Genomic DNA, 19,551 nt, shown 5'->3' with positions numbered 1-19,551 from the left:
TCATAGTTTATGCATTGTGGAATTAATGACAAATTTCCATTCATTATAAATTCATTATGGTTATTTTTATAGAAAAAACGTATATGGAATGCCTGTTTGGTACTTTTTGACCGATCATCCACTGGACTATGCCTAAATATATTCTGATCATAGGGTTTTACTGAAATTACAAAGTAACTTTTATATCCTACCACCAAACAGTTTTATTATAATAGAATATTTGAAAACATAAAGCTTATCTCTAGATTTGGAAGAATTAAATCAAATAAATTTAATATTATGGAATAATGAGTTAAAAAAATTTCAGAAACTTGATTCTAGCCAGTCCTACAACTTAACTTGTTTTTTTCCCCTCCCTGTAGCCCAGGACAACACAGACATCAGAAGATTTCACTGAAAAGATGCTAATGTTTGATCCAGTCCCTATCAAGCAAGAAGCCATGGAACCTATTTCAGTGGTAAGTCTTCAAACATGTTATCACCCTGATTGCCATGTAGGGATTGCTTCTGCTGTCAATGAAATCAATAGCAGAACTCCTGTGAACTTCACAGGTCCTGGCCTCCTCGGAGAACTGCCGTGAAACAGAATACCTGAGTAACAGCAATGGCTAAATTTGCACATTAGTAACGTTATTTTCTCTTTCTGGAGACAGTGCCATTAGTGTTGCTTACATTGGTCAGGATGCCAGCCCCATGTTTACTTTTCATGGTGATTTTTGAGGCCTACCATGAGAGCTATGCAGAGGAAGGGAGGGAGGGGAAAGAATAAACACCTTGCAGGAACATCTGGGCCCTAGGCTGTTCTAGGGTGAGTCTGGTGCCATAGGCCTCTCTGCTTCCGTGTACTTGGAAAATAGTTGAAAGGGAAAAAATTTGGACAGAAAGCTGGTAATGAGAAACTTATAAAATTAGATCATCTCTGTTTTGGCTGTTGCTATTCCTGCCAACAGTGGTTATACAAGACTTAAGGGTCAGTTTGAGGCCCTAGAAACAAAGTTGTCATGGATATTGTTATTTGTAATATTTGGTAGAAAGCCTTTGAAAAGCAGCTTTCAGTGACAAGTTTGCTGCCTTTACCAATTAAAAATGTAAAAGGGGCACTATCAATTTAAATCCAATTTTAAATACATTTATCTATGTTGGTTGCTAAAATACCTTTAGATTGTTTAAACTACTTGAATTTTAGAAACACAATTTACTTTTTTGCTGTGTTGTTTACATTGTAGTCTTCTGAGCAGAGGCAGGGAAATGCCTGTTCTAGCAATGAGGAATAGGGATTTAATCAACCGACAAATACTATGGGCTGGTCTACACTACACAGTTAGGTCAACATAAGGCAGCGTATGTCGCCCTAATTATGTCATTGTCAACACTCCAGCCTTTCTCCCACCAATGCAAGTGCCATACTACACCAACATAATAACTCCACCTCCACAAGAGGCATAAGGCTTATGTCGGTGTTGTTAGAGTGACATAGTGCCTGTGTAGACACTGCATCCCTGCCAGGCAGATAGAGCCCATCTGCCACCGCTTCCAGGGGAAGAATGAACCCCACTCCAGGCTGGGAGCTGGGGGATAAGCCCTGGCAGCATGAGCCATGAAATTGACACAGCTGCCTGGCTACTAGTGTGGGGGGTGGTGGTGGGAGAAGAGGGGAGACCGGACTCTCAGCTCCCCACACTGCCCTTCTTAGATTGATGGGAGATGCTCCTGATGAGGACATGCACCATCGACCCAATGAGGGTAGTGTGGACATGCACCACTGCAGTGGCTGCAGGTCGACCTAATAGGTCCACGTACATTTCTAGTGTAGACATACCCTTTGAGTGTTTTTTTAGTTAAGTAATCCAGCCCAGGAGTGGGCTATTACGCTTCCATGTGCTATTTGAAGATAAATTGTACTTTCCCTGTGCTGGGACTTCAACACTGTCTTGCAGATTACTTTCTGCCACCACTCTGGCCAGCCATCACAGGGCTATTTCCTTTTATTAAATATTCATGTTGTCCTTTTACTTGCTGCATTAAATGAGTGTAGCTAGGAAAAGGAAATAACGTTGGGCCTGATTGTAGGTTCTCTCATAAGAAGGTACAAAGGAGGAAAGAAAATTCTATGAAGTTCCCCTCTCAGTTCTTCCTCAGGAGAGTAAGAGGTTTTGAGTCTACCTCTATGGGTAAACTGGCCATTTAGTCCCCCAAACCCTTGAGATGCTGGTCTTCCTAGCTGTCCCTGGTAGTGCAGCTCCCTTGGAGCTAGGCCATCAGGAACTACTTAAGCCTGGCCTACACTTAAAACATAGGTCAACATAGCTGCTGTGCCTGGGGATGTGAAAAATCCATATCCCTGAGTACCATCACTATGCTAACCCAGCCTCCAGTCTAGACATAGCTAGGTTGATGGAATCATGCTACCATTGCTCAGTGACGGAAAAATCCCTTCCATCTCTGTAGTATACGTCTATACTGCGGGGCTACAGCAGCATAGCTACAGTTCCATAACTATGCTGAAGTGTAGATATAGCCTTAGCAGACAGCTGGCCTGTAGCCCCCTTTAAAGAGAGAGAGGATCTCCGTGTGAAGAGAGCATGGCAAGAAAAATAGCATAGCTACTAAGTGGATGCCTATCCTCCAGCTGTGTCACTATAGCGTAGATGCTTCCTACATCAACAAAAGAAGGGCTTTCCATCTTCCACCTCTCCAAGAGACAGTAGCTAAGTTGATGGAAGAATTCTTCCATTGATCTAGCCACATCTACAACAGAGGTTAGGTCAAGTTTAACTACCAGGGCCTACCCCTGTAGCTAGGTTGATCTAATTTTTAAGTGTAGACCAGGCCTAGGAAAGTTAGCTTTCTTAACCATCTCCCATGGGATTGATAGCGGAAGAGCTATTATCATATTCTCAGAGGAGATGAGCATTCCATTAACTTCACTGGGAGCTGACAGTGCTCAGAGCCTTTAAAATCAGGCCTTAAACGTGTTGTATCTGCTGCTTTGATAGCATTGTAAGAAATCCAACAAAATTAAACTATTAAAAATCATTAGTTATTTTAATAGCAAAACCAGATTAAAATATGTCAGAATGCACCATGTATTGTCTATGCAATATTTGTTCAAAAACACCACTAGCTTATGACATTAACAAGTTTGGGGTGGGGGAAGGAAACAAATTACAAAGTTTTTAACACCAAAGCTTGTTTCAAGGTATGTGATTTAAAGGATTAGCTACACTTCTCAGATGGTTAAAACACACACCCAAAGTATTTTATCGTCCTATTATTGGCCCATACACTCTGTGGCATTGAATTATTGTGCACGTTTTATTAAATGAAGAAAACATTTAAATGATGGTATATAATAGATCTAGTTACAATGTTATCTCAGTTCCACCTAAAATAAAGTGAATATTTGTTACAAGCATTTGTTAAATGCTTGGGCAAAGACAGTGACGATTTACTTGCCAAAGTTGCTTTTTTTTCTGTGGTGCCTACTTTCTTTTGAAATTGAAGTGAACAACCTTTGTGTCCCAAAGCAGTCTCCAAAACTATTTGGTTTGCAACTTTTTAAGATCAAGTGACCTAGCTACATGATACCTTGAGGTATTTTGTAACTAGTGCATTTGTGAATAAATCTCATCTTGTAAGCATGAATAATAAAAATGCTTTGGGGGAAATTATATAGTATATCAGGTTAAATCCTGGTCACCCTTCTCATGTGACTTCAACCGGACAACTAAGCCTGTCAAGTAATCGAGTTGTTTCACTACAAACATTTTTATGGAATATAGCAGTTAATATTTAGAGTAGTCCTTCAGAATGTCTCTTTATGGGAGCAACCAATTGTGGGTGGGAATAGGTGTGCATAGGCCACACTTGGTCAGCCTTTAATCTTGCTAGATTGTCAAGTGGAGAAGTGTAGTAATACTTCTTTTTTTATTTTTTTTGAACAAATTACATATTTGAATTGCAATTGGATGAATTACCTGACTACCTTCAAATAGCTGCAGCCAAAAAAGTAAACCTTACAAGTTACCTGCATTTGTTCTTCATAGAGAGAATCTGTGGGTCAAATCGTCTGTCCTGATTAAGGACAGACACTAAGTAAGGAAAGAAAGTTTTGGTTGGTCCAAATAGGTAGAACAGTGATGTGGGCAATATAAGTACCTAGATAAGAAACTGTTTAGGAATATATGCTCAAATACAGTCCTGCACCTTTATAATAATCTTCTGCGGTGATATAGTATCCTGTAATATTTCAGCAATCTACAATTGACTCTAAATTGGGGTTAATTATATTCTAAGGTATTCTTACTTGTAATATGTTTCTTGCATATTGGCAGGAGATCCTCTATTTTTAGCATTACAAAACAGAAAACATTTGTATATTGTCACTGTAAAGTTAAGGGGTGTGTGTTTGATGGGTATGCAGTATTGTTGTAGCCATGTCAGTCCCAGGATATTAGAGAGACAAGGTGGGTGAGGTGATGTATTTTGTTGGACCAACTTCTGTTGGTGAAAGAGACAGGATTTCAACCATACAGAGCTCTTCTTCAGGTCTAAGAAAGGTACTCCCAGCATCACAGCTAAATGCAAGGTAGAACACATTGTTTAGCATAAGTAGTTATCAGATAGTCTAAGGGACCAATCAAGGTATAGTGGCCTATTACCACCTCTGCAGTCATAGGACAACGGTGGGATTCTTTAACAGCCTTCAGTTCAGTACAGATCTTAATTCCATGCTTAACTTCGAGCATGTGAGTAGTGCCATTGGCTTCAGTGGAAAGCTCACGTGAATAAGTTGTTTGCTGATTTGGAGCCATCTTTAGGTAGATCTTTCACACAAACCATCACTGTTAGCGAAGTTCCTACATAGCAGAATGGGATCTACCAGTAGGAAAAGATCTCTTATGGGAGACCTCTCTTCACTCCCCGAAACTGCAGGCTTCAGGGCCACTGGCTGCTGTGATTGGAGGCTCTGGAAGGCCAAGTAGTCACTCCTAGTGGGGAGCAAGATCCCAAACCACTTCTCTTGGTTCCTGTTGGGAGTTCTTGTAGTAAGAAGCAACAGAGGGTCCTGTGGCACCTTAAAGACTAACAGAAGTATTGGGAGCATAAGCTTTCGTGGGTAAGAACCTCACTTCTTCAGATGCAAGTAATGGAAAACTCAGAGTATGTATTAATACCTGGGGGAGCAAACAACTGCGCATATCTCTCTATCAGTGTTATAGAGGGCGAACAATTTATGAGTTTGCCCTGCATAAGCTTTATGCAGGGTAAAACGGATTTATTTGGGTTTAGACCCCATTGGGAGTTGGGCATCTGAGTGCTAAAAACAAGCACACTTCTGTGAGCTGTTTTCAGGTAAACTTGCAGCTTTGGGACAAATGATTCAGACCCTGGGTCTGTGTTGGAGCCAGATGGGAATGTCTGGCTCAGCAAGACAAGGTGCTGGAGTCCTGGGCTGGCAGGGAAAACAGGAACAGGGGTAGTCTTGGCACATCGGGTGGCAGTTCCCAAAGGGGTTTCTGTGATCCAACCCGTCACAGTGGCTTACTTGCATCTGAAGAAGTGAGGTTCTTACCCACGAAAGCTTATGCTCCCAATACTTCTGTTAGTCTTAAAGGTGCCACAGGACCCTCTGTTGCTTTTTACAGATTCAGACTAACACGGCTACCCCTCTGATACTTGTAGTAAGAGATTCTTCTTTACTGCTCCCCCCACGTGATGGCCAGCTTTTCCAGGCAAGCTTGGAGAAGTAGGGGGCTGTTAGTCTTTTTGAAAAGTATCAATTCTTATCAATCTGACAATGGTAAGTGTTGCATTTCAGAGGGATTAAAATTAATTCATAATGAAGTTTCACTCATCTAGAAGACAAATGAAGCTTCACTAAAAGAGGTGTGAGATTCAGCTGAAAGTGACTTTCCCTTCACTTGAAGTGCAGCGTCACTAGAGCACTATATGAGTTGCAGTATAAGTAGGTTGTATTGTATATATTATTTGTGTCTGTTTGATTGACAGAATACTCTTACTTTACATTGATCTATAATGTCATAGCCTGCACTTTTGTTTCGGTTTTTTATGTACCAATATAATGTAGAAAATGGTTGACTATGTTTTGGATGATTTTTATATGTATAATCTGAAGTGAGAAGTTTGTTACATTTTTTTCTGTTTTTTTATACCTCTGTTGACCTTTAAGGTTTTCTCTACCTAGCATTTCTTCTTTTGCTTTTTAAGATTACAGAATTTTTTCCTACTTAGTTTTGTAAAGAAAAACTTTGTCTCCTACTTTTTTCCTATCGCTAACATTATCTGCAGTTCAAATAGGAACATGGCAAGCAAAATCTCAGAGTGAAGGAAAGCTTGGAAAAATGAAACAACCTCTCCAGACTGGCACAAAAGAATAGCTGAGTTAAGTCAAATCTGTGCCAGTTTAGTTACAACAATGAAAACTTTCATTCAAAGCAATTGAAGAGGTCGGGAGCAGGTTTGAATCCCCCCAAAATCAATTGTTTTAAATCAATTTTAAATCAATTGTCAGCATCCTAATTTTTGAAGTCTTTGTTACTTTGAATTTAATCTCTAACTTTTCTAAACTAATACTAAGAAGTTCCCCAAACAGCTCAGAAACATTACAGTATTTTTCTGCTCTACTGTTTTAATAGATTGGCATTTTTCCAATGTGAGTTTCATTTGACTTGGAGTCTTGAAAGAAAGAAAAATGTTTTAATGAACTAGGTTATAGCCCAAAGGTGTTTCATTCTTCTGCAGATTCCTACTTTACTGAAAAAATTCTCTGCTCTAAACTAAGATTTTAATTGGATAGTCTTTCTTCATTTTGCTTTTCCATTACTCTGTTACAGTCCTGCTAGGCCTTCTCAATACAGCATGGTTTTAAAAACAGAAAGACTGGTTACGTCCCGGTTCTGCTGAAACTTTCGCAAACTGTGACACAGTGGGCCTACTCTTGTGCATGAAGGCAGTCAGATACACAAATGTCTGTAGGTTCAGGACCTTATATTGTCTGAATACAAGATTACTTTACTTGGATGAAAAATGTTCTAGGAATTCTATTATTGTTCACTGATTCTGGAACGCAGTTAAAAAAATTAATGTACATGTAGTGATGTTGTGATAATTCTTCCAGGGTTCCACTGTTGCCTAGCTGTACCACTAAATGTTCCTACATAATGAAGTCAAGTGGACTTTGTACTGTAGGCCAATAACATAAGTTTTAACACAAGCACTTAATACAGCTTATATATTAAGTGTTTGAATTTCTACCTACATCCATGCCTTAATCAGATTCAGTAGATGCTAAATAGTGTTAAATATTAAACTCCATCAGTAGTCTGTGGCCTTGATCACTCAGAATTCTAATAAATATAATTATTTCCTTATCCAAGAGTGCTTGTGAGTTCTATGTATATCTTGCTCTGAGACTCGCACGTGCTAAAATAGTTAAAAGATCTAAAACATGAATTCCTGTGAACTTTATTATCAAGAACAAATACTGATATGATAGCTAAATTATTAATTTACTATAGGTATAAGCATAAGTTCTATTTTATATGAAAAATACTCCCTTAAGATCAACTGAATATAACTGCTACAAAGTTTCTTACGTTTGATCCATTATATAATTTTAAGTAAATTCTAGAAATGAAAAATGTTATTACCAACCACATAGGTGGCAGTTCTCTTTTAATTTCCCTATGTGTGTGTAACTTTTTATTTTTAATTAATGCTAGTTATGTGTACGCATGGAGTACAGAATAAATTACTCCGCTTTGTTGTTGTAGGAATTCTACAGAAGAACTTCCCATTTTCTAAAGTGTCATAGAATTGTTTCTTGCAATAATCAAAACAAAGGCAATAACTCCAAAATACTTTACAACAACATTTTTGGCTAAGCTTCAAATGAATAGCAGTTAAAATACACCTGGGAGGAGGAGGGGAATACAGATGTAAGAGCAAGGCAAGCTCTAGCTAGAATTTTTAGTCCTAACAAAATGCATTTAAAAATATCATGGGAGTGATTGTATACTAGAATCCATTAGCTTTATGCTCATAAATTATCTCTATCCTTAAACATTTTTAAAAATTTTCCCCACATCCCCTTTCCGGTCCAATGTTCTTCCAAAAATCTAAACTGTATTTTATTACTGTCACGAAACAGCATAGCTACAGAGCAAGGATTGACTTGTCCAAGAACCACTAGTGGAAATTCAGTTAATAAAACTGCTGGTATCAAAAATTAGTAGAATGGATAGTCTACACTTTGTGTAGTTCATATTTTGGCACATCTCATCAGTTCATATAACTAGTTATCTTCATTAAAAATTACATGGTTTTACACATTTTTAATACGAGAAACTGTTCAGTAGAGTATCTCAGAGGTGGTACAAATTATGCAATGCTATGGTGATTCTCAATATTTTACTGGAAAATGTTATTGCTTAGGTATGAAAGGGTCAGTTATGGGCCTAATCTTGAAAGAGAATCATCAACTCGCTCCCCTTGACTTACAGGAAATACTCACTCAGCACGTCAGATAATCAGACCCTTTGCCCCTCTTCTGGATAGCTGTTTTCCAAGTTTAAAACAGCAAGTTAGCTGCATTCTTCCCAACCCCTCTCCAAGAAAAAACACTGAAAAAATGGTTTAGAATGTACTCATTTCCCTCTTTGCTTTTTCACATTTACTGTCTCTGATACTGTTTGTGGAGCTCAGTTGCATACATTTTGGTTTGGGGGGGCTTTGTGTGTAGAATTGATTTCTGTTTTAGTGAAGACTGAGGCGCAGTGTTTTCCAGCTATTAGAACAATCACGGGGGACTTAGGATGCCTGAGGTTCTATTTCCAGCTTCACCACTGTCTTGCTTAGTCTCCATAATGCCTGAGTTTATCCATCTCTAAATGGGGATAGTACGTAATGTACCTACCATGCAGGATGGATATGAAACTTAATAAATATTTGTAAAGCACTTTGAATAAGTCTTGAGTTGTCTGGTTTTATTCCCTGTTTCATCATGTATTGTGTACTGCTTCCCAAATGATTAGTGAATCAGAAATTGAATCATTTCCCTTGTGAGAAATCTCTCAGAGAAAGAAGTACATGAAAATGCTTTGTCTTCATCTTTTTTATTTTCCTTCACTTGATCAGCCATTTGTAACTTAGCGCTAGATTTTTATTTTTTTCCCTATATTATGGCTTCTGTATCAATTCTCATCCTTTTTTTTTTTTTTCCCTCTCACAGTCATACCAGTCCAATTACATGGACCAAATGAAGCCAAACAAATACAGTGTCATTTATCCTACCCCAAATATGTTGCACAATAAATTCTATCAAACCCCAGAAGGACTATCTAATGGAATCCAAATGGAGCCAGTTGACCTTACAGTGAATAAACGAAGCTCACCACATTCAGCTGGAAGTTCTCCTTCTCCTCTGAAATTTCAGACTGTACATAGAAGAGCCTCACCTGGATTAACTTTGTCCTCACCCAGCCCACCTATGAAAAAATTCACCCCACCACCTCCCCCAGGAGTTCAACCTTTTTCCATGCCATTAACAATCCCTCCAGTAATGGCTGCTCTTTCACGCCCTGGACTTAGGAGCCCTGGGATACTTCCAATTATACAGCCACTTGTGGTCCAACCTGTTCCTTTTATGTATGCTCCACATCTCCAGCAACCTATAATGGTGTCTACTGTTCTTCCAGAAGAGTTGGAAAATCCAAGTAGCATGCAAGGTGGGTGCTGTTGTGCTATGTTTCTCTTTTATGCGGGACCGGTGCTCTTTTATGCAACGCAGTTGCCCTGGGCACCAACTTCCGGGGGCTTGCTGTACTGCTGTTGCCATTCAGTGGTTTGGGGTTGTTTTTTGGGGGAGGGGAGGTGTTCCTCCACTCCATTCAGCTGGCTATAGGGGGAGGAGTTGTTTTGTCTCTTTAGTTTGCTGTGGTGTGGTTTGGTTTTTTTTGTTTTGCTCAGTTGCTGGGGAGAGAGAGGGGGCATGACATATTTTCTTCCAGCAAAACAATTGGGGCCACTACTCCTTTTTTGCTAGTCAGATCTAGAAAAATAACTGTGTATCCATGAGTTTTTTAGGATAAGTCAAAATATTTTGAAGGGAAATGAAAAAGGGAGACAAATATTCTTTTGTTTTCTTCTAAAACACACAATCCCTAGACTTTACTGTGTGAATATTTTCCCCTAGTTTTACTGGATCAAATTCTGCTCTCATTGATACCCATATAAATCTATTGATATAAATAGAAGTAATCTAGATTTGAACTGGTATACATAAGAATAGACTTGTGTTGCATTCTAATTCCTCAGGAGGTAGACTGAAAATTGAAAAGTCTTGTATTCTAATACGAGTCTTGATGCAAGATATCATGTTAGTTTGGGAGGTTTTGTACAGATTTTGTCTTTCCTTTAACTCACATAATTCTTTATATATTTGATTTTTCCCCCTCTAGTGCCTGTAATTGAATCTTATGAGAAGCCCACATTAAAGAAAACAATCAAAGTAGAACCAGGAATTGAATCCCCAAGACCCGAGTTCTATCCTGAACAAATGTCTCCTCCAATGATGACCTCCTTGTCTCCTCAGCAAATAATGTTGCAAGAGTAAGTAATTAGTCCTAAAGTATAAATCTTCAGTTGAACAATGAAACATACTGCCTTGCTGTACATTGGGTTCCATATACGGAAGCTACAAAATATAGGTTCTTTGAGGGGAAAGCTACTGTACTTTGAAACGTGATGAAAAATCGTAAATAAGGGTTGCAGATTGTCAATGAATTGAGTTTTGTGCTTAGTTTTTTCCTCCTCTAACCTTCAGCCTCAACTTTGTTTTCAGCAGTGTAATGGTTAGTATGCATGCTATGTACATGTAAACTACATAGATCTTCTATATTTGTATAATGTGTTCCTAAAGTAATATGGGGCCTAGTCCTGCAAACCACTACAAATGGAGCTTCTAGTGCAGTCAATAGTAGTTCTTCCTGTAATAGTCTCACAGAACTGGGCCCATTTTTAAACAGGTATTAAACTCTGGTAACCTGGAAAAATATTACACTGGGGACGGGGTGAATTTTTGTGACCTTTTCTTAGAGAAGGAGCAACACCTCCTGGTGGTATCAGGCCTTTGATATTTGCTAGGGAGAAACCCCTCGGGTTACAGAAATGTCTTTTTTGTCCCATGTAACTCCATTCAGATCTATCTCAGTTGTAGTGTTAAAAAAATCACCATTTCCTCAGGAAAATTCTGGCAGCCGCCACAGCCACTGAATATTCTAGAGAGCCTGGTCCATGCTTCTGCCAAAGCAGCAGACTCTATACTGGGAATGCCTGGGAATGCCAGAACAGTTATAGCAGTAGTTGGGGGAGAGCTGGGCTGGGCTTCCCCCCCAATAATCCCTCCATCCTCGACAGCCTGGCACATGAAGCATCCCCACCAGAAGCATCATATGGGACAGGAGTCCCCCACCTCCCAACGGTGGGGGGAGAGAGAGCCAAGCAATAAACCTGTGGATCTAGTAGCCTAGGGTGGACCAGAGAGAATGAGCTGGGCTGGACTCCCCTTGATCACCCTCTGGACCCAGCATCGGGCACCAGCAGCCCTTCCTCCACTCTGGCATATCAGCCTTCTCCTACTGCCATGTAGTGTTTTTAGTCCTGCTGTAGTGCTGAAGGCTCATGGTTCAGACCCTACTATTGATGCATAATAGGGAGGTCATTTGTACAGAATAGTTTTTAACTTTGTCCTTTCAAAAAAACCTAGGATATCATATACAAAATATTGCATTAAACTAACATTCTTTTAGGTGCAAAATCAAGCACTTGAAAGTTAGGAAAGTCAGATTTTGAGTTTCCCATGCAACCTTAATTTGGTCCCCTTCTGAACATGCATTATTATATTTATATAATAACATACTATTTTTCCACAGGACCCTTGCCTTATTCAGTGCATGGGATGTACATATAAGGGGACTGAATGAAGGTGGCACAAGCAACCATAAATCTGGCAATTTTTAACTCTTGAGTGCTTGAATTTGCTATTTGAATATTGTAAGGGGGGGTGTTGTATGTAAAATACATAAAAGCCATTGACGTCTTACAATGAGCATTGGTGGGTTGTACAATCTAGCTGTCTTAACCCACATCAACATCTTTTGTGTGGGAATTAAAGAAATATCAGAGTTCTCCCTTTAAGTCAAAGTTCATGTATTGTTTTCAGACTATTGCCATACACAGACAGGGTTGAAACGTAATATGAAGCCTTAATTCTGATTTCACACAAACAAGAAAACACAAAGTTTGACTCATGCTACCATCATCACGTGGGCTGTGGGTGTGGGGACAAGGCCGTGCTTAAATAAACTGTCATAACATGATTTTTGGAAGACATTCTTAGTTGTTTGAGGAAAAACACCCACATGTGCAAGGCTCAAATAAATTCAGATATGCTTGTGTAAGCAGAGACAAGACCTTGTGGAATTACAGATGATCTTTTATTTCAGCAGTTACTTAATAACGTTGGCCCTTCTTCCGACACCATTGTCTCATTTCTTAAACCAGTGTCCCCCTCTGGAAATCACTTGCAGAATTCTGTAGTCTTGCAGCTTGGCTTCCCAATGGAAGAGGAATAAGAGAGAGAGTCTGCATGTACTCTAAGGGTACATCTACACTACAGGGGGGAGTCGATTTAAGATACGCAAATTCAGCTACGTGAATAGCGTAGCTGAATTCGACGTATCGCAGCCAACTTACCCCGTTGTGAGGACGGCGGCAAAATCGACTTCTGCGGCTTTCTGTCGGCGGCGCTTACTACCACCTCCGCTGGTGGAGTAAGAGCGCCGATTCGGGTATCGATTGTCGCGTCCCAACGGGACGCGATAAATCAATCCCCGAGAGGTCGATTTCTACCCGCCGATTCAGGCGGGTAGTATAGACCTAGCCTAAGTGTAACTTGCTTTATTTACACACCTATACCAGTCTGGAACAAAGGCCATCACAAACTGCATGCAGGCAACCTCCTCTTTCACCAATGTCAGCTTGCACACCAATGCCTACTTCTCAAGAAGCTGGTGTCTCAAGAATTGCCTCCAAATCCAGAGAATAAAGCAGAGAATTTACTTTCTTCTTTCTGCCACAACATCTGTCAAAGGACTACTGCATAACAAAACTAACAATAATAGACATTTTTTCTAAGACTAAAAACTTGCTCACATTCTAGGAACATGTAGGACTGTGTAACAGCATCATCTGGTGACCCCATCATAATAATTTAAATACATTTAATATGATGTTGAACAACAAATCTTTCCATCGCTGGACATGCTTTTTTGAGTTACTCATGGCACCTTAGGCTCACAGAGAAGTCACCAAGTATATCCAGGACTCAGAGCAGTGTGGGCAACCTGCGGGCCGCATGCGGCCCATCAGGATAATCCGCTGGTGGGCTGCGAGGCAGTTTGTTTACTTTGACTGTCCGCAGACACTGCCGCCCGTAGCTCCCAATGGCCGTGGTTCACTGTTCCTAGCCAATGTGAGCTGCGGGAAGTGGCACATTAAGTTTCACTTAAAAGCTAGAAAATATTTAAGAATCTGTAATATGTATTCATTAATCAGTTGGAAAATGTGTCCAGTGAAGCTGTGTGATTTAAAAGACCTATCTGTTTAAAAAAATATATTTTGCTCTTTTCCTTCCTCTAACATTGGCATAGAAGGCAGGTTCGTGGCTGGTCCCAGTCTTTTTTTATATGCAGCTGATAATATCCTTAGAAAGGTGTGTTTATTCACATATACACATAATTGTTTATATGTATAAAAAAAAATTGTACATGCAAAATATATATGTCTTACCTGAATAGTACCTGTGGGGTTAAAGGCGAAAAAATCATGTTTATGAAGGTGGCGTGCCAATTTCAGACATCCTGTGGGTGTGACATGCAGTCTAAACTCTACTTTTAGGAATTGACGTCAGTTGTAAAGGGAGGCCGCACCCTTCTGCCAGCACCAAACAGGAAATTCTTAATTACTCTCTAAAGGAGTGGCTGGAACAATAAAGACTCTGAGTTCTGCTTTAAGACTAAAGATATGATGTCTTTAATAATAAGGAAAAGCTGTTTTAAATTAAAAACAAATTAGCTGCCTTCTAAGGAAGAATAAAAAATGTAAATAAAAGCAATGAAAGTTAACTGGAAACTCAGTGAGAGAGTCTGGAAATCCTGTGCCTACTTGCCTGAGAAACAAGAGTCTGACTTTCATTCCTTTATAAGTAAAAATAAATTAAAATCCAAGCATGCTGAGAAGAATATCTTTGGTTTTGCTCATGCCACAAAGTGAATAAACTCAAAAGAGGAAAGAATCAAAATATTACTGCTAAAATCTACGAAATTTGCTAAGTCTTCTTAAATTCTTTTACATGCACGTAATGTAGTTCACATTGCCAAGAGACAGAGTGGTAGTGAATAAAGGGGCTCTATTGTGGATCATTGCAATGAGGTTTACTTTGTCAAATACTTTTCATCAGTCATAACCTATAACTTCACTTCATAGGAATCACCCTTCAGTTATAGTTCAGCCGGGAAAGAGACCTTTACCTGTGGAATCTCCAGACACACAAAGGAAACGCAGAATACACAGGTGTGATTACGAAGGTTGCAACAAGGTCTATACTAAAAGCTCCCACCTAAAAGCACACAGAAGAACGCATACAGGTATGAGTCTTGGTACACTTTCCTTTCATCCATATTGGTGTGGATCAGTCAAGGCCAGACTTCTAGTTTGTGCAGAAGACCAGCTCTAGATATATAACAGGTGCTTCAGGCTTTTTCAAACAAAAGGAAATATATGGGCTAGCATAAATTTATCCGAATTGTTCTGTTTAAAGTAAAGACCACCAAGACAACATTCTAAAGAAAGAACGGGTAAAGCAATCTAAATGTATCTCCTTCTGCCAACTCACTGAGTCCTAGTCACGTGACCCAGGAAGTCCCATCATGTAGTGATAAAATCTTCCCTTTAGTCCGGGTTGGCTACAGAAACCCAAGATTAAAATTCAGTGGTAATGGTAGGTTACATGTCAGGTATAAATGGTGAAGTCATGCAGGTTAGACAGGTTTGACATTCATTTGGGTTTGCAAAATGAGTGACAGGGAATGGATCACTTGATGATTACCTGTTCATTCCCTCTGGGGCACCTGGCATTGACCACTGTTGGAAGACAGGATACTAGGCTAGATGGACCTTTGGTCTGACCCGGTATGGCCGTTCTTATATTCTTATGTTAAAATGTGTGTAACATAGGGTATGTCTACAATTGGAGCTAGGGGTGTGAAAGCTCAAGGAGAAATACTCACACTAGGTCTGATTGAACTAGCACACTGCAAACAGAGTGCAGCCACAACGACATGAGCAGTGGGATGGGCTAGCCACCCAGCCCGTGGTCTCAGATGGGTACATACTCTAGGCATCCCATCCTACCCGCTGTGCTGCTCTGGCAACAATCTATTTTTAGCACTCTAGGTAAGTCGGAACTAGTGTATGTTTCCTTGAGCTGGGAATAACACCCCTCACTCCAAGCATAGATATGCCCTTACAGGCCATGGAGTAGAAAGGGGATGGAGCAGGAAAAGCAGCTAACAGGAAGTTGTAAGTCAAAGCAGGCTCCTCCTAGTATCTCTTATATGCTCATGTTAGTTGCTTTTTTCTCCACTAGATCCACTTCTGCCCACATGGCATGTAAGGTACTCATTTGCATACTCACCGAATGCAAATCAATGCAAGTTGCACTACCTCACAACCTGTATCACTGCTACATTTGGCTTTGAGACTTCCATAGGAGTAGCACTCATTTACACAGGCCTCAACTGGGCGCCAAATGTAAAGCGTCTTAAGATTTGGGCATTGCATCCAGCCACTCTTAGACTGGTCAGATTCCTTCTGAATGCTCTTTTCTAAGAGCTCCTTTCAAATAAAGATGTCCCCATACCTATTCTTAATCACCATGTTCCAGGTATGCCCGGACACGTTTGGACATACACTGGAAGTTTGTGACAATAAGACACGTTCAGAGAAGATACAGGGCCTGATTCCCATTTACACTATGGCCGTTTACACCCCAGCAACATACTGGAGCTTAGTGTAACTGAGAATCAGGCTCATAGAAAGGAAATTAGTTAAGCAGATCCACCTTTAAATGTACCTTTTATGACAACATCATTATTTACATTACAGTAACTTGTAGAGACTGCGACCAGATTGAGACCCTGTGGTGTTAGATGCTGTACAAACGTGTAGTAAGAGACAATCATCACCCCAAAGAACTTACAACATAAGGACTCAATCCTGCAATGCTTAAACTCAAGCTTTGCTTTAAGCACATGAATAGTATCATAAGCTTGTGCTTAACTTTATTGAAATCTAAGTCTTTGCAAGATCAGAGACTGAAGATTAAGACCAGACACAACAAGTGCACATGTAACAAACCAATGGCAAGGATAAGAAAGGGAGGGATGGGTTGACAGAGTAATACAAACAAAATATAACACAAAAACCTTCTTGACCTAGTCACTTCATGCACATTTAAAAATTCATAAGCAAACCAAGAACTTCACAAACTATGCTAGCTAGGTAGATCAGTTTGGATGAGTGGAAAAGAATTAGTTGGAGCCTGAATGGGAGAGAGAGGATGAATCATATGGTATAAAGCAGTTCACATATTTGTGTGTTAACATTCAGAAACACCGTGGAGAAGCCCCATCCTTTTTTCCCACTTTAAATCCCTCGTTCTCTGTTCCCTTTCCCAGGTGAAAAGCCATACAAGTGCACCTGGGAGGGATGCACGTGGAAGTTTGCTCGTTCTGATGAACTAACACGACATTTCCGTAAACATACCGGAATCAAACCCTTCCAGTGCCCGGACTGTGACCGTAGTTTCTCACGCTCGGACCATCTTGCTCTCCACAGGAAACGCCATATGCTAGTCTGAATGTCTCTTGTCCCTCAGCTGCCCATCACACTTTCTTTTTGTATGTGCATTTTAATTTGGATTCAGCTGGTCTGAATCTCTGCGCTTACACAATTAAAAGCTTCCATATGGTCAGTAATAGATGTTATCTAACCTTGCTATGTCCTTGCCACGGGTCAGACCTAAAGAATGTGAACATTTTTTTTTCTAGGGATGCTAAGCAAACCCTTCCTGCAGACAGTATGTGTAATGTATTCCTTTGTGAATAAGGGAATTTGTAAACTAGCAACTTTGTTGGTTTTGCCATATAATCAGCCAGCATAAATTGATCAACGAGTAAATGTTATTGAATATCCAGTCCTTGCCAGAGACTTTATTTACGAGCCCTGCAAAGGATACACTCTCCTTTTATGCTCAACAGTGCAATGAATGGACTTTCCAACATTGCTGGTTACAGCAGCAAGTTTAAAGCAACACTTTTAGAAAGACACCTTCTCACTGTAGAAATCCCCTCTGCCAAGACAGTGAATGACACTGTAATAACTAACTAAGCAAAGTACTCTCTTTACATCATGAAAGATTAAATGATAGCTGATTTGGACTAAATGAATAATATTTGAAGAATCATCAGCAGAAATTGGTGTATACACATGATTGTGCCTCTAAACCAACGTCACCTATCTTTTGTATTATACTGTAGTACATGAGCTTATGTTTATTGCATGATGCCTCGGTAGATGCCTTAAGTGTGTGATTCCTGTGTGACACTATCTCTGTTTTGTGTGCAGCCGTATAGGTGGAACACACGGTACTCCTATGCCATGACATGAAATTATTTTCACAGAGACCTACCATACCTCATTTCAGGGGTAAAGATGTATCCCTCGATAATCACTCCCCTGTGTTTCCTGTTCTTTAAAAACTTCATCATACCTCAAAAGCAGCAGTTGTCATATCAAAATGCTCAAAACTGTACCATTGGTGGAAGTAAGTGCCAATTTGATACACTACAGTATTTAAATTTTAGTTCACAAGATTTTTTTGATGGCAAAAGGCTAAATGGCATCCAATAGGAAGCACTTCCTGTGAGAAATTGAGTTGTGTAAATGTCTCAAATGAAGAGAGTAGGCTTGATAAGCCATTTAATGACTCTGTGATTTGATTTGTGGCTCTGTTGGTTTCTTGATGCTAGGTGGACCAAGAGATCCCATGGATGTGCTTGTATTAACAAAATTGAGTCAGAAAGGTTCAACTCCCAGTTTCAGTTAACAAAATAAAATAAATACCCAAGTAAAACAACCTAAAGTTTGGTGCTAAATCTGTTCCAGAACTTTGGAGGTGTTAACTGCATTAAAAGGGAGGTTCCTGCATTTATTAGTTGGCTGCTTTTGTGACACCACAAGGAAACAAGATGTATTTGTCTAGACTGTTATGTCCCACAATGTTTTTTGTTCAGTTCATTATGCAATCAGGTATAGTTCCTGCAATATGAAAATGTCATAGTCAAATTTTCACCTCATGGAAAAACCCACTGGAAAGGAAAATATCTGCATGCTGCCCTCTATGGGAAGGAATTTGAGAGCCTGTGACGCAGGAAGTGTTCATGACCTTAAACACTGGACACCTGGAAAATCCTGCATATCCAAGAGTTGCTGTGCCAGTTTACTCTCTTGGCAGTGTGGTTACATCTACCTGACATCCACAGCTGCTCCCCTCTGTCAGCAAAACTGGCAGGAAGGGGAGCGTCTCTAGTAGTATAAATATAGGCCAATGTATAGACATTTGGGAGGGTAAAGAATAAATTTATATCTTACAGCTGTCTGAACTTTAATGCCAAGTGTCAGAGTAATTGGGGATATTTTCACTTATTGTACAGAAAAGTGCAAAGGGTGCTTCTGACATAAAATATGAAGTATTTTCCCTGCTCTAAAATTAACATTCATATACTAACATATGGAACTGGGTATCCATTTATCTAAGGCAGCGGTTCTCAATCAGGGGCCTGGGGCCCCCTGGGGGTCCATGTGCAGGTTTCAGGGGTTCCCCCCAAGCAGGGCATTAGACTCGCTGGGGCCCAGGTCAGAAAGCTGAAGCCTCACTGCATGGGGCTGAAGCCCGACACCTTAATCCCCACCACCCGGGGCTGAAGCCAAAGCCAGCTTCACAGGGGTCCCAGGCAATTGCCCTGCTTGCTACCCCCTAACGCAGGCCCTGGCTTTTATATGCAGAAAACCAGGTGCGCCACAGGTGGGCTGTGGAGTTTTTATAGCATGTTGGTGGGGCCTCAGAAAGAAGTTGAGAGCCCCTGGTCTAAAGAATTTCTTACCCTTTTGCAATACTGTGGTGTTACACAGTCAAAACATACAGTGAGGAATGAGAATTTTCATACCATGTCTCCCAGCACTTGGAAGTTTTGTGTAAGGGATCTGAGCCACATTCTGCTCTCCTACACCACTGTATGTCTGGAGTAACTTCCCTGGAATCAGTTGAAACTATGCCAGATTTATAGTTGTGTAACTGGATAGAAATGTAATTACCAGGTAAATTTTCTCAGCCTTCTGTTGATAGAT

The 19,551-nt window shown here is 40.1% G+C and overlaps 1 protein-coding gene across 2 annotated transcripts in view; it reads left to right on the top strand.

The window, feature by feature from the left end:
• KLF3 (Kruppel like factor 3) overlaps positions 1-19,153 on the top strand; it is a 32,980-nt gene extending 13,827 nt beyond the window's left edge. For both annotated transcript variants that reach the window (XM_034771293.1, XM_034771294.1), the window contains exons 3-7: positions 363-458; positions 9,254-9,749; positions 10,482-10,632; positions 14,569-14,729; positions 16,821-19,153. In XM_034771293.1, coding sequence (XP_034627184.1) covers positions 402-458; positions 9,254-9,749; positions 10,482-10,632; positions 14,569-14,729; positions 16,821-17,002 — 1,047 coding nt within the window. In that variant the 5' untranslated portion in view covers positions 363-401 and the 3' untranslated portion in view covers positions 17,003-19,153. The remainder of the gene's footprint in view (positions 1-362; positions 459-9,253; positions 9,750-10,481; positions 10,633-14,568; positions 14,730-16,820) is intronic.
• The last annotated feature ends 398 nt before the right edge of the window (positions 19,154-19,551 follow it).

This window comes from Trachemys scripta, chromosome 5, assembly GCF_013100865.1.
Source record: "Trachemys scripta elegans isolate TJP31775 chromosome 5, CAS_Tse_1.0, whole genome shotgun sequence".
Taxonomy (NCBI): Eukaryota; Metazoa; Chordata; order Testudines; family Emydidae; genus Trachemys; species Trachemys scripta.
This window is presented reverse-complemented; position numbering and strand designations above follow the sequence as displayed.